Source organism: Myotis davidii, unplaced genomic scaffold, assembly GCF_000327345.1.
Source record: "Myotis davidii unplaced genomic scaffold, ASM32734v1 scaffold96, whole genome shotgun sequence".
Lineage (NCBI taxonomy): Eukaryota > Metazoa > Chordata > Mammalia > Chiroptera > Vespertilionidae > Myotis > Myotis davidii.
The window spans coordinates 471,270-486,741 of record NW_006289416.1 but is presented as its reverse complement, the minus strand read 5'-3'; the positions used below and the strand labels follow the sequence as shown (position 1 = coordinate 486,741).

Genomic DNA, 15,472 nt, shown 5'->3' with positions numbered 1-15,472 from the left:
ATTTATATATAATATTTATAGCAATACTTATATATTAATAAGAACAGTCTTTTGCTTTGTAAAGGTCTCATAGTCTTTACAATATTTCTGGATTGTTGAAGGGTTTTTTGTTTTAGTATATTTTTCTTTCTAATATGGAAATAGAGAATTTAACAGTAATATTGTCTTCAAAGTGATAGTAGGATTATTTGGCACTTTCTTTGCGTTTTTCTCTTTTAAGACTATTTGGAATCACCTAAATTTTATTTTGAAGGTAAAATAACTACTCTTTCAGCAGCATATGCGATCAGTTTCAATTTGGAAATTTCAGTATTTTAAACTATGCAGAAGAGAACAGATGATGCCTGATTTAAGCACTGATAGTTCAAAATAAAAAATATATTGAAAGCTCTCCGGAGAGTACCTAGATGATGTGGCTGTATACCTGTCTCAGATGTGCCCATGGTGTGTACATTCCATGCGATGCCTGGGGTGTTTCCAATGAATAATTGGTGATTGAATGAATGAATGAATGAATGAATGAATTGGATGGATTTAAAACCCCAAGGAAGCTCTAATTTAAGGAATCCCTATGAAGACTGTGTACCTAAAGCTTTGTAATTTAAATAACTATGGTATTTTTCTACTTTAACTTTTTTCCCCAATACTAGGTTTTCTGAGAGAAAAGTTTTAGTATATTTTTCTTTCTAATATGGAAATAGAGAATTTAACAGTAATATTGTCTTCAAAGTGATAGTAGGATTATTTGGCACTTTCTTTGCGTTTTTCTCTTTTAAGACTATTTGGAATCACCTAAATTTTATTTTGAAGGTAAAATAACTACTCTTTCAGCAGCATATGCGATCAGTTTCAATTTGGAAATTTCAGTATTTTAAACTATGCAGAAGAGAACAGATGATGCCTGATTTAAGCACTGATAGTTCAAAATAAAAAATATATTGAAAGCTCTCCGGAGAGTACCTAGATGATGTGGCTGTATACCTGTCTCAGATGTGCCCATGGTGTGTACATTCCATGCGATGCCTGGGGTGTTTGCTGTTGACCATCTAGGAGGGTCCTTAGAAGAAGGCAGTTTTTACGGTTGGGATGACGATGTTGTAGTATTTTCAGACCACTGTTTGGCTTCACATTTAGCATAGTAGTAACCTGCAGATGTTCTGAAAATTACATTCATCATCTTTTTATAATGCAGCATGCTCCTCAGAGATTTTTTTTTTTTGCAACTAGCATATATATTTAGAATGCCCAGGTAGCATTTGAGTGAAAGCATAGTAATTTTTCTTTGCAATAAAAAATAATATCCTTAATATATATTTTAGAAATTTATTGTTCAGAAAACCAGATTTGGCTTAACTGAAGCAGGAGATCTGTCTGCTGAAGACATGAAGAAAATCCGCCACCTCTCTCTGATTGAATTGACAGCCTTTTTTGATGCCTTTGGAATTCCACTGAAGAGAAACAAAACAGAGAAAGTAAAAGGAAGAGGTAATTAAGAAAACTGATTTCTTCTGATTTTAACGCTTTGGCACTTTGGAATAAGATAGTGTTTTTCTGATTCTTTCTTCTTTTGTAACTATTTTCCAATGAAGACAATGGGATTTTTGGAGTTCCACTTACAGTCCTGCTGGAGAGTGACCGAAAGAAGGACCCTGGAGTGAAAGTGCCCCTTGTGTTACAAAAAGTGAGTAGAATATAGAGGAATGGGGATTGATAGAGCCTCATGCTTGTTGTTTGCTATTTGTAAACCTGCTAATGGATTTCCCTTTAGAGTTAAGGACACTAAAGCTAAGCCCTGTTAGGACTCAGGCCCAGCCCATTTTCAGCTTCCTTCCATGAAGCCCCTGTTGTCCCACAAGTACTTGGACCAGTTTGCCTTGCGGTGAACTTCTGGAGCCTGTTGAGCATAAAGCATGAGGTGGTGGACACAGATGCTCTGTCGCATGGCTTACTTTGGTTATATCTGGTTTATTCAGTATTTTAAAAGAATATTATTTGTGTGTATGCATGTCTTTATGTGTATTTGATTATTCTGTCTGAGATAAAATATGACAATTATCAGCAATCTATTTACTGATCATACAAGTATTTGCTGAACTGTATCATAGGTTGGGCATTTCAAAATATAATTTGTAATCATTTAGATGCATTTTCCAAACAAAGCTTAATAAAATCTAAAAATCAGCTTGTTATGATAGTTTTTTAGGTATGACTGGGAAGATTTGATACAATTAGACAAAAAGGAATTTGATTTGGAAAGTTTTAGAAGTGATATGATTTGAACTATCATATGCTAATATCTCCCTATCATTGGTGAATGGCACATTTGCTTTTAAGTCATTTTTTTTATACCCAACAATTTACACCAGTTTACCTAAGTATGCATTTATTTAACAGTGACATCCAGTGGCATAATTAAAATTCCAAGCCCTAAACATAAGTCTTATTGAATTTTAAATTGAGGTTTTACTAGAAATGATATGTGAAAATATTGATTGAGGAAACATACGTTTGCATTATTCACAGTAATAACTCTCCATCTCTTACTATCTTTCTAAATTTTGTTACCACTAAATTAAAGTTAGGTGATTATTAGCTGCCAGGGGGAGCAGGGAGGATGGCAGAGGATGCCAGCAACATGCCGGTGTGCATGGGGCCATCTGTAAGGTGCCTCTCCTGCACGGGGCTGTGCCAGTGCCTTCCATATCTGGTCACATCTCCTCAGCACTGAACAGCCAGAGGAGGTTGGTGTCATCGTGTCCCTTCTACTGATAAAGCAACTGAGGCAATAGTAGGGCAGGGTGATTTAACCATGAACACAAGCTAGCAAGAGGTAGATGGGAAAAGGCGTTCAGTATATATCCAAGGCCACGGTCCATGGTGACTCTAAGATTTTTCTTTTCTTCTTGAATTAGAACCAGAATTATGTCTTTGTCCTCTCTGTACACGACAGAGTTTTAAGAAAAATGCATAAAAATCTAAGACTGAGAATATTCAGTACATGAACTTATATTATTGTGTAAGTGCAGAAACCTAGCACAGGACATAGCAAATGGATGGTGAACAATAAATGCTAGTTAAACTAAGTCCAGATTTATATTGTATTAGCAATTCAACAAATGTCAGCTATTATTCCTACTGGTGTGAAGTGTTCCTCATTTAAGACAATTTGAGGTATTACCTTTCCACTTCTATGGGAAAGCCTTTTCTTGTGGATGTGTTTCTTCCGTTTAAACGTCTGTTTCTCTCCACTACAAGTAAGAGCTACCTTAGTTCCAGGCATTATGTCTTAAAGGAAAAATAGCAAGAGACTCTTGTGTGAAGTTGGGCAAGTATTCATCCCTACCATACCATTCACCCCCAGCCTTATTGTGAGGATTTAAATGAGGTGATAGATGTAAAGTACTGAGAATGGCATCTAACACACAAGAAGTACACACTCACTGTTAATAGTTATGATAATGATACTGATTTTAACACCATCACCATGGGAGATCATGGGAACTATAACCCTTTATAATTTCTCCCTCCTTGGTTGTATTTCTAGAGTCCCTATAATTCCTTAGCCAGAGTGGTTGTAACTAATGATAGTGAATTTAGACTATTTTCTTACTGGCCAATCTGCAGAAAGAGGTGTAGTAATCAGACCTTAAAATAGTGAAGTGGCAGCATATTTTAGTGGTGCAGAGCACAAGTTGAGAGTGTCAGTGCCATTTGATGGTTAATCTTGGGAAAGATATAACAGCTCTAAGTCTCCATTTCCTCATTTGCAAATCAGAGGCTAACGTTGACCTCATAGGGTGATTGTGAAAACTTAACAAGGGATTCAAGTACCAGGCACATATGTATGCTTGGTAATTTATCATTTGTTGTCATCAACAGTGTTCTTTCAGATGTTTGCAGTCATATTGGAGGTATTTATTTTTGTAATGTATCATTGTTTTCTAGTTTTTTGAGAAGGTTGAGGAATCGGGTTTGGAATCTGAAGGAATTTTTCGACTTTCAGGATGCACTGCCAAAGTCAAGGTAACAAACATTATTTTTCTCTTCCTAGTTAGAGATCTAAGCTAGCTAGACCCAGGTCACACAAGCATCAGGTATCAAGTCCTTTGTTGTTTTGATACTATCACTTGGCCTTACCGAGTTTTCCTCCTTACTTATGATTAGATGTTGTTTATAGTCCTAAGTTGTGTATTCTTTTAAATTAAAACAACAATTAAAAACCAACAACAGTGAAATGACACATCAGTTCACCATCAGCACTGCTGTTTGTCTTCAGTTTGGAAAGTTGAAATGTCCCATCACTGTTTTTGGTGTTAAACGCTTTAATTTGCTGTGTCCCTCTCACTCATGGAATTCATTAAGCCAATTATTATATGAGTCCTTATTTCCATTACCAGTTGCTTTAGATTGAGAAATATTTTTTGGCTCTCTTTTTAATGAAAGTCCTTATAAGAATTTGTAGGAATGACCATAACCACTACAATACTCAGTAGTTCTAAAGCCCAGTTCCACTTAAAGTAATGTTAATTTCTACATATAAAAACACACTTGTGCCAAGCCGGTGTGGCTCAGTAGGTGAGCGTCGACCTATGAACAAGGAGGTCATGGTTTGATTCCCGGTCTGGGCGCATGCCCAGGTTTTGCAGGCTCTGTCCCCAGTGTGATACCTGCAGGAGATAGCTGATCAGTGATTCTCTCTCATCATTGATGTTTCTGTCTCTCTCTCCCTCTCCTTGCCTCTCTGAAATCAATAAAAAATTATAAGTAAATAAAAAATAAAAGCACCCATGCAATGTGAGTCCTTTACTTTGCTTTCTTACTTCTGTATGGTGCAAACTCTCCCATTCAGTAAAGAAAAGAATCATTAGAAAAGAAAAGCTTTTTTTCATAAATTTGCAGGAGGATATGCCACTTTATCTACTGGTGGGCATACACAATGAAGAATTCCTTCCTGCCCGCGGACCACTCTCTGGCTGGTGGACATAGAAACATGCGCAGTTTAAATGATGAGTCCCTCAGGAAAATGTCCAGGGAGAGGGACAAGTGAACCCGATTCTGTTTAGAACTATTAAAAGGAAATGCATAAAGGCAGAAAAGCATCTCTTCATTATCAGAAGTCTCCGAGCTTTTATATAGAAATCTGAGAAGATGTTTTTCTAAGTGGAAACTAGAAAATAGGCTGTGTCTGTTGGAAGCTCCAGAAAGCAGATGCTGGGATGAAGTGAGGAGAAGAGCGTTATTGGGGGTAGCGCTTCTGTAAGAAAAGGGGATGGAGGCAGGATTGGGCAGGCTGAGCCTCAGACCACAGTTCAGGTCTGACAGTTCCTCCTGTCCCATGAATCAGCCCTGCACTGAGCAGATGGGCCAGGCCCTAGCCCTGACACCACAGTCAATCACGGCTAGGGCTTTCTATGGAGAAGGGGCTGGGCAGACCAGAAAGTCCTAACAGCTGGGTAGTCAACTACCTGGATTTTTGCAGATGATCAGCAAGTTCTTTTCTGAAGGGACATCTGAGAAGGGCACCATACTTTGTCAGTGGCAGAAGGGAGAAGGGCATTTGGGGGAGTTGTGACTTCCCTGCCAGTAGAGATTCCTAAATACTGGCACAAGTTCGTGTGAAAGGCAGGGAAATCCCTAGTGGCTCCTTCAGGTATATACTTTCTAAATTGAATCTGCTTTCATCTCAGGTTCTCATAGGTATGGTGGTTATATACTGCTGAGCAAACATATCCTCAGGCCGAGGATGAAGGCTATCACTACTTTTGGTTAAATCTTTGGTTATATTTGGCCAATCTTTTTAAAATATATATTTTTATTTATTTCAGAGAGGAAGGGAGAGGGAGAGATAGAAACATCAATGATGAGAGAGAATCGTTGATTGGCTGCCTCCTGTATGCCCCACACTGGGGATTGAGCTTGCAACCTCGGCATGTGCCCTGACCTGGAATCCAACCATGACTTCCTGATTCAGAGATTGACGCTCAACCACTGAGCCATGCTGGCCAGGCTATTTGGCTAATCTTTGATTAGAAAATGCTTATCATTGGCTTATTAATTCCTTGAAAGTGTCTCATAGGCACATGCATCTCTGAATCACATTGGGTAGAAGTCCCTTTTCTCCCCTAATCAGTTTTATGTCGTTTTCAGCCTACTTATTCCACCACTTATTAGTCCAAAAAATGGAATCCAGATGTTTCCATTGTTTGAGTTCCAGAAAAGCCAATGTGAAAAAAATCTGGGCCAGTGAACAAAAACAGGGAATATGCAGTTAGAAAAGCCTTGCAACTTGATATAGTAAAGGGGTCTTTATTTCTCTCCTCTTTCAAACTTTAAATTATTTTTTTTGGTAATTTCATCTGTTAAACTATTTTTTTCTAGGAATGTGCTTGAGGGAAGACCATTTCAAAAAACTACATTATAGTTTTCTCCTCACTGTGCCGAGAGGATGACACTAACACTGATGTCTCGGTTACAGTCAGGCCCAGTCTTGTGCTTTTGAGGCCTGGTGAGGCCGACAGGAAGGTGGTGCCGAAGGGAGCTGCTGGTGTTACCCACTCAGGCCCACAGCTGCGGAGTCCATTCCTGCATTTAAGGCCTCAGATCATTTGGAGCCAATTTAATACTTTGGTGTTTTCAGTAATCCCCTCCTCACCCCGCTACAAATGACAGACATTTGAGTCAAGCACTGGGGAAGAAGGAAAACTGTTTGATATGTGAGGTTTTCTTTTCTGAATTATTCTGGGGCTCCTCTAAATGTTTCATAATCAGTACCTGGCCTGCTGGTTTCCCTTCCTGCACTGGTTTTTGAAGCTGAAGGCAGGTTCTTTGCGCTGTTTTACTATCTCAGAAGTGGAAGCAGGTTGTCTATTTGCCAGAGATTTAAGGACGTGGTTCTAACCCTGGCGTGGTGTTCTCATTAACATTGGACAGAAAACATGATTCTCTAACCTCTAAATGCTCCCTGCCTTTGGCAAGGTCGATTCAACACCTGACTTCTATGGTTTCACATTTAGGACCACAGAAATACCAGCGCTGCTCCTATACTCCTCTGTTGGCTCTGCCTCAATCCAACAGAGGGCATTCTTTCTTTCTCTCTTTTGTTTGACACTGGCCAGCAGACAAAATGAAGTGATATTATTACCCAAATATCCACAACCACATATGCATGTGTTTCCCTTGGTGACAACACTAAGGGTTATAACAAAGAGGAAGGGACATAGCTAGCAGCTGGCATTTATTGAGCACTTACTGAGTGACAGGCCCTGCCTCCTGAGCTTTCCATTATATCATCTGATTTCATCTCTTTGAGGCACTTCAGTATCCCTGTGAAACAGTGGGAACTAGTTAGGCACAAGCCATACAACTAGTTAGTTGTGGAATTCGATAAAAACCTAAAGAATCTGGTTATAGAGCCTGCTCTTGACGCTAGAGCCATATTGCTTTTTAGGTGACAGGGATCACTGTTAGAATGATGGCCACATTAGTGTTCAGATGGCTGCCTATGGCAGAGGTATGTAGCTGGTGCCCTCGCTGGTGCCTCCTGCCCACTTGAACACCATTTCCCCTTTGCTTTACAGCAGTGGTTCCAAACAATGGATGAAAACATTTTTCTTCTCCTATATTTACTAGTAATTATCTGTTCATATTTTCTATTTCATCATGATTCAGAATTGGTATATTGTATGTTTCTAAGAATTTATTTCTTCTAGGTCGTACAGTTTGATGGCATGTAATTGTTCATAGTAGTACTTTATGATCCTTTGTATTTCTGTGGTATCAGTTATAACTTCTCCTATTTCAATTCTGATTTTATTTGAGTTCTCCCTTTTTTTCTTGGTAATTCTAGGTAAAGTCTTCTCAATTTTGTGTATCTTTACAAATAAAAAGTTTTTAGTTTCATTGATCTTCTCTATTGTCTTTTTAATCTCTATTTTAATTTATTTCTGTTCTAATCTTCACTATTAACTTCCTTCTGATAACTTTGGGCTTTATTTGTTTTCCTTTCTTTAGTTACTTGAAGTGTAAAGTTAGGTTGTTTATTTGAGATTTTTTTGTTTGTTTTATGCGGTAAGCATTTAATCACTATGAACTTCCCTCCTAAAACTGCTTTTGTTGCATCTTACAAAGTTTGGTAGGTTAGAAATATAACATTTTTGTTTGCCTCAAGGTATTTTTTTTATTTTTCTTTTGATTTCTGTTTTGATTCATTGGTTTTTCAATAGCACATTATTTAATCTCCACATATTCATCAATTTTCCAATAACTGATTTCCTTGCCTCTAGCCTGCTCTTCTTTTTGTTAATCCTCAACAATGATAGTTTAATTCATTTTTAAAGAGAGCAGAAGGGAGGGAGGGAAGAGAGAAAAAGGGAGAGAGATGGGAGAAAGACCATCAATTGGTTGCCTTCTGTACAACCCCCAACCAGAGCCAGGGAATGAACCCACAACCAAGGTACATACCCTTGACCAGGAATTGAACCCGAGACCCTTCAGTCTGTGGGCTGACACTCTAACCACTTAGTGTCGGCCAGGTTTAGCCTGCTCTTTAACTAGTGCCAAGCACCACATTCCTCCAAATCACTTTTGCATCGGGCTGTAAGAAAAGGTAAATGTTACCATGTCCTTCTCTTGGAGATGGTCCATGTTGCCTCATTGCCTACAGAATGAAGTCTAGTCACCTCTGGTCTATTCCTCAGCCTCATCTTTCTCTTTATTCACCTCCTTGCCTGTGATGCACCAGCAACACTGAGCTAATTGGAGTTCCCCAAACCCCTGGCCCTCCTTGGATTTGTATCACTACTTGAGCAGTTCCTTCTGTCCATGACACCCTTCTATTTCCTGTTCTGGCAAGCTCCTTACTAGCCTTCATGACTTTGCTCTAGCAGAGTGATTCTTTCATGAATTCATAGCATTCAATACATGACCTTTCTTAGAGTATTTAACACCCTAAGTTAGCATTATGTGTATATGAAATAGTTGTATCCACTGAACTACAAGATGCCTAAAGGCAAAGAATCTACCTCATGCATCCTCCTTTTCTTAGGTCCCAGTCTACACTCTCTTTTATTCGGCAAGAGTTTTGTATGTATGCTTCAGTGCTTTACTAAGTGAATTTATCAGCAGAGGTTTATTTATTAGCTATATATTGAGAGCTTTTCAAGGAAAATAAGAAAAGTCTCTCGATGTCATCAAAAGGTGGCTTGAAATCATGTCTGTGTCTATTAAAGACGTGTCCTGCCAGGGCACCCATGTTTTGCAGGCTCTGGGAGCCATGAGGGCGTTTATTTCTGGGGTGGTTAATGAGCTGCTCCTTGGGAGGAAAAAGTCTGATTTAAAAACCGACTCAGGCTATGCATGTCTAAGACCGGAAGGATTAGGCTTCTCATAGGAATAAAGCGGGGATCTGAAAGAAATTGAGAGTTTTCAAAGTTACATTGTAAGCATCCTTTTTGGAACTGTTAGGGTCAACCAGGGAATAGACTTAACTATCTGCTATGAATAGGAACATCTGTAGTTGAAGGAAGCAGTAGAAAGTGAGTTTGACTTTGAAAAAGAAACATGAAGAATTGGTGGCACTGATCAAGTGAATCGATAATGTAAAATGTATCACCCAAGTAGAACTTAAGGAGGCTTAGTGTTTTGTTTCTTAAAGTATTTGCACAATGTTCCAAACCTTCTGAAGGATTGGACAAGCATGCACACATGTGGGAGACATGTGTATGTCTTGGCTTAAAACTTTGCCATAACTGCTCCAGGAAGATGTCATTGGTTTGTAGGTTGAATGAGATCAGCGTTTCTTTATTCTGGATGTGAATTAGCTGGGAGGCATACATTCATGATCTAATTTAGAAATTCTAGATGACCAGGATAGAAAAGAAATGGACTCTTTGTCAAAATCTAACAATATAACCTATGTAGGGATAGGTGGCATTCTGCCAAAACCACATAAATGAAATTATGACCTGAGGAAAAAATTCTTATATTTGTGTAGAATTAGCAAATGATTTCAAGATTAACATTGTTCAGAAAGATTCTAGAAAACCATTTTAAAAAATTAATTCAGGGCCCTAACCGATTTGGCTCAGTGGATTAGAGCGTCGGCCTGCGGACTGAAGGGTCCCAGGTTCGATTCCAGTCAAGGGCATGTACCTTGGTTGCGGGCACATCCCCAGTAGGGGATGTGCAGGAGGCAGCTGATTGATGTTTCTCTCTCATCGATGTTTCTAACTCTCTGTCCCTCTCCCTTCCTCTCTGTAAAAAATCAATAAAATATATTTAAAAAATTAATTCAGAAATGACTATTTTAGTTCTTTAATCATTTTGGGAAAAGTTAGGCTTTTTAATAGTTTGTGTGTGAACAGCTTTCAAAGTGGGGTGGAGGGCATCAGGTGGTAAAAGCTCATTAAATATTGACTGTTTTCCTTGATTTTCAGCAATACCGTGAAGAACTGGATGCCAAGTTTAATACTGACAAATTTAAGTGGGACAAAATGTGCCATAGAGAAGCGGCAGTGATGTTGAAAGCCTTTTTCAGAGAATTACCCACTTCTCTCTTCCCTGTGGAATATATACCTGCCTTCATCACTCTAATGGAAAGTAGGTGGAAGATGTTAAGTGTGAATGGACTAAGATATAAGGTCAATAAAGTGACTTAGAGTAGAAGAAAGATACAAAATAAAATGTGATCCGAAGTGTGTATTTGCTCTTTCCTGGCAATGCTTGGTGAAATACTGTGTTTGATGGTAAGCAGTCATCTCTTTACATAATTAGTCTGATAGATGTGATTTAGAGAGTTTTATAATCATTAAAAGGTAGAGGGGTTTGCAGAAGAAATATACTCTCGAGATTTAAATTCCTGCTCAACCAATTGTTAGCCATACAATGAACCTTTCTGGGCTTCATTAGTGTGCCCATAAATTGCAGTTGATAGTTATGTGTCAGCGTTGTTGTGGCTATTGAGTGGAAACATCTAGAATAGTGTCTGGTGTGTGATAGTTCTTAAAAAAAATATAAGTCCTCTCTATTCTTTGATTCTAAAATCCTGCCCTGATGATATAATACATGTTATACAGAATATGTCTTTTCTTTGAAAATTATATCACAAAGTACTTCTGAAAATTACAAAGACAAGTAGATTAGGCCTTAAGTGAGTACTGTGGTAAAAGTATAGCAATGGAAAATATGTGTTGTATTTGGCAATGAGGGAATGATTTGTCATGGCTTCAGCCTAAGGGTTGAATATTTCAGAGGGTGTGACAAGAGAGAAATTTAGAAAAGTAGAATGGAGCTGGATAGTGGGGCTTTCAGTACTAATCTGAGGAATTCAGGGATCACAGACCTACATATGTACAGTAAATCCTCACTTGTCATTGATAGATTCTGCAACTCTAAGTGAAACAATCATGAGGAAACCATAGGCTAATTGATGTAAACAAGAGTTAAGTTATGATGAAACAATGTTGAATGTGATGATGTTATTTGAGGACTTACTGTACAAGCCTGTTAAGTAAATGGTGATTCTACATGGACAGAAAAGGGCTGTGGGCAGACAGAGAGGACACGCCCAAGTAATGAGGCAGCCACTGCTCAGCTCTGCTCTTCCCTATCTGTCTGCAGCCAGTACACTTCATTTAAGGGAGAGAATCTGGAAAGTATCCTGAAAAGGTTCACAGAGGAGTCCATAGTTCTTTGTGTGATTTTGAAAGTGAAAAATACTACATTACAGTGAGTGATTTGAAACCAGCCAACCCCACAGGGAAGCCCAAAAGTCAGGGCTGCTACCAGCAGGGAATACAGCCTTTTTGCCAGGTAGAGTAAACTTTAGTTGTAATGAGATTTTCTGAAATGAAGAATTATAGACGTGGGTATGTGTGTTAACTCTGCCCCTCTTCATACTCTGAAACAGAGTATAGAGGATATAGAGCCACTTCCACTAGGGTAATTACTTTATATTTTCAAACTTGGAGCAAATATTGTCCATAAAATTAAAGGACTAATAGTTCATCAATCAAACCTGAGATATTTGCATGAAAACGTTGATAGCTTACTAAGGAAATAATGACCTCAGGACAAAAGAGACTTAACTAGGATGCAGTAAATGAATTAAGTACCAAACCATTAAACACAAAACAGAGTAGGGGCAGGTTTCCTAAATAAAAGGAAAATGGATTATTTGCCAGTTTAGATTTTTAATCTTAACAGGAACTTTATAATTTATCTGAAATTGACGGAGTTACAGTCTGCATCTATTATCTCCCCCATAGAAGTTTCTGGGGATTACATTGGGAGATTATAGACAGCCCTTAGCCTGCTGTGTGCTTGTTAAAATAATGCTTTCTCTGTCCCTAAATACTTGTACTGAGGTGTGCTCCTGATAGTCCTGTTATTCAGTCAAACTCGTGTCAGCCTGCATTCGCTGTTTTCAGAAATATCCTGCACCTGTGTCGTTTTTGTTTACAAATTTGACATAAATTTCTAGAAATCCACATGGGGATTGTGCTGAGAAAATATGACACAATCCCCTAAATACTCCTTCCAACTGTTCCTTCATTATGTGGTTATTTGTATTTGTCATCTACCCCTAACTTGGGTGCACACAACCTCTTGTAACAAGTACCTGGTCACAGGAGTGTTGCCAGTATTGTGAAGCTAAGTGACTAGAAGCAGCTGACTGCCTTTCATCCATTGACTATACATACATAGATTTTTTCATCAACTTGAGAACTCCCCAGGGATTCTAGAACATAATGCTCCCTGCCAAGAACTCCCCACTAAGAGGCCATTTTGAGGAGAATACAGAGAGACAAAGCAAAACCTGGCTGCTGTAGTAAACTCCACATTTTTTCAGCACAGCTGGTTGTAGATTAACCAGTTGTGGATGGAATTGCTAAAATCCCTTCCCTGAAATGGGAAGAGTTGGCATTGAGAACAAAAGCATAAATGCCAAACGTCTAGCGCCATCTTCTGTCATTGTCAAGGAATAAAATATCAACAATCTCCAGAGATCCAAATAGAATCACCTTCCCTAAATGTCCATTTAAGATCTAGAATACGTGTCATTAATCAGAACAAGAGAAAACACACATAGAGGTAATGACTTAGAGGCACTGATGTGAACACTCTACACATATTAACTTATTTAATCTTTCTTTTTTAATGCCGGGCATTCTGTTTACAGAAGCTACCTTGTTTAAAGTTTTAAGTTATCATCTTTGCTGATAATATGCCTTAGAAATGGCTCATGATTGAAGCTTTGTTGGATTCCCCAGAAGCAGCATCTCATAGTGTGTATGGAACATTTATTAGGGTGCACACTTGGGTTCCACACTTCTGAAGGGAAGGGTAAGGAAGCAGAATTGGGCAGAGGATGGGGGGGGGGGGGGCAGTGGTGCAGTCTCAGCCAAGCCCTCATGCAACCCTCTGGAGAGCTCTGAAGGTAGGTGGCCTTTCAGAATGGTTTCTCAGTGCAGGGAGAGAGGTGGGCATTTTTATTCTGAATCAGGCTGTGAGTGGAGATAGACTGAACCTCAGAAGACGGCATGACCTTACGCAAAACAGCCTGGGAGAGCCGTTTCTAGGAAGAGCTGCCAGCTGAGGGGTTAGATTAGATCCTTCAGTCCTGAAGGAGGATGCAGGCCGGCATCATGTTCCCTGTCCCACTACAGGCATGATGTGAAAACAAAGAGACTTTCTATGTTCCTGAGACACCCCCATATGAAGAAGAAACAAATGAATTTTTAGAGGCAGTCCAACATACAAAGGAAATCTTCGTTATGAAATAAAGCCCACATTTATTTTTTCTTTATTTCTTTTTTAAATTTAATTCTTTATTGTTTAAAGTATTATATATGTCTCCTCCCCCCACCCGCCATTGATCTTTCTCAGGCTGCTCCCACCCCCCAGCACATGCTCTCGCTCCCCTACTGTCTGTGTCCATTGGTTATACTTACATGCATGCAAACGTAAAGCCCACATTTCTTAAGCTAAAGGGATTACTCTAGCCATAAACCACTACACACAAGAGTACCTTTTATTGATCTTGTTGCTCTTGGTGTTAAAAGAAGGTTTCCTCTCTGATTTCATGAACCCATACTTTAATAAGAGGTACTAATTCATATGTAACAATCTGTCCCTACATTAAATAGAAGCTATCTCAGCACTGTCTCTTACACAGCAATGGATGTAGCACCAACATGAATGTCCAGCACTTTAGTGCACATACTACATAAAGCACACACAATGGCAAAGGCAAATTGGTCCAAACTTTTCAAAATTATTGGTGGCAAAAAATCCCCTGAGAGACTCAACAGGTGACAAAATCTTGCCATTTCTGTAATTATCACAACCCAGGAAAAACTATAAAGGATAGGACACGGATCACAATCCCACTTTAAGTATAATTTGAGCATTTATAACTGGATTTTATGTAATTGCCCAAATCACAAAGCCTTAAGTAGGTTTCAGGAAAGTTTGGGTTTTTTTTCCTCAAAGCTGTCCTCTGTATCTATGAATTTTTTTAAAGGTGTTTTTTGGAGGGTATTTTTTAGCTTTAGAGTCCACAGATAAGGGAGATCAAATGCTATTAGTCTTTCTCTGTCTGACTTATTTCACTTAGCACAATGCCCTCAAGGTCCATCCATGTTATTGCAAATGGCAAGATTTCATTTTTTATGGCTGAATAATATCCAGTGTATGTGTGTGTACACTAGTATGTGTAGCACATTCTCTTTTTCCATTTATCTATAATTGGACACTTGGGTTGTTTCCATATTCTGACTAATATAAATAATGCTGCAGTGAACACTGGGATGCATATGTTTTTTCCAGTTAGTGTTTTTATTTTCTTAGGATAAATACCCAGAAGTGAACTGCTGGATCATATGACAAATTTGTTTTAATTTTTTGAGGCACCTCCATACTGTTTTCCATAGTGGCTATGCCAATTTACATTCCCACCAACTGTATGCAAGGGTTCCCTTTTCTCCATATCCCTGCCAACACCTGTTGTTGTCTTTTTTTTTCTAATAGCCATTCTAACAGGTGTGAGGTAATATTTCATTATGGTTTGATTTGCATTTCCCTGATGATTAATGATGGTGAGCATCTTTTCTTGTACCTGTGGCCACCTATATGTCTTTGGAAAAATGACTGTTCTTCTGCCCATTTTTAAATCAGATTGGGTTTTTTGTTATTGAGTTATATTAGTTCTTTATGTTTTGAATATGTGCCCCTTAATATATAATGACTCTCAGATGTAATGATATGCAAATGTTTCTGACATTCAGCAGGTTGCCTTTTCATTTTGTGGCTGGTATCCTTTCCTGTGTAAATGCTGTTGAGTTTGATATAGTCCTACTTGTTAATTTTTCTTTCTGCTGCTTTTGCTTTTGGTGTCAGATTCAGAAATTCATCACCGAGACCTATGTCGAGGACCCACTGCCAATGCTTTCTTCTAGGAGTTTTATGGTTGTTC

General features: G+C 38.6%; 1 protein-coding gene across 1 annotated transcript in view; it reads left to right on the top strand.

Annotated features, from left to right (window-relative positions):
- The window catches only part of ARHGAP28 (Rho GTPase activating protein 28), a 134,959-nt gene that overhangs the window by 102,438 nt on the left and 17,049 nt on the right, over nucleotides 1–15,472 (top strand). The window contains 4 exon segments of the mRNA XM_006761825.2: nucleotides 1,320–1,485; nucleotides 1,590–1,681; nucleotides 3,946–4,023; nucleotides 10,434–10,596. Coding sequence (XP_006761888.1) covers nucleotides 1,320–1,485; nucleotides 1,590–1,681; nucleotides 3,946–4,023; nucleotides 10,434–10,596 — 499 coding nt within the window.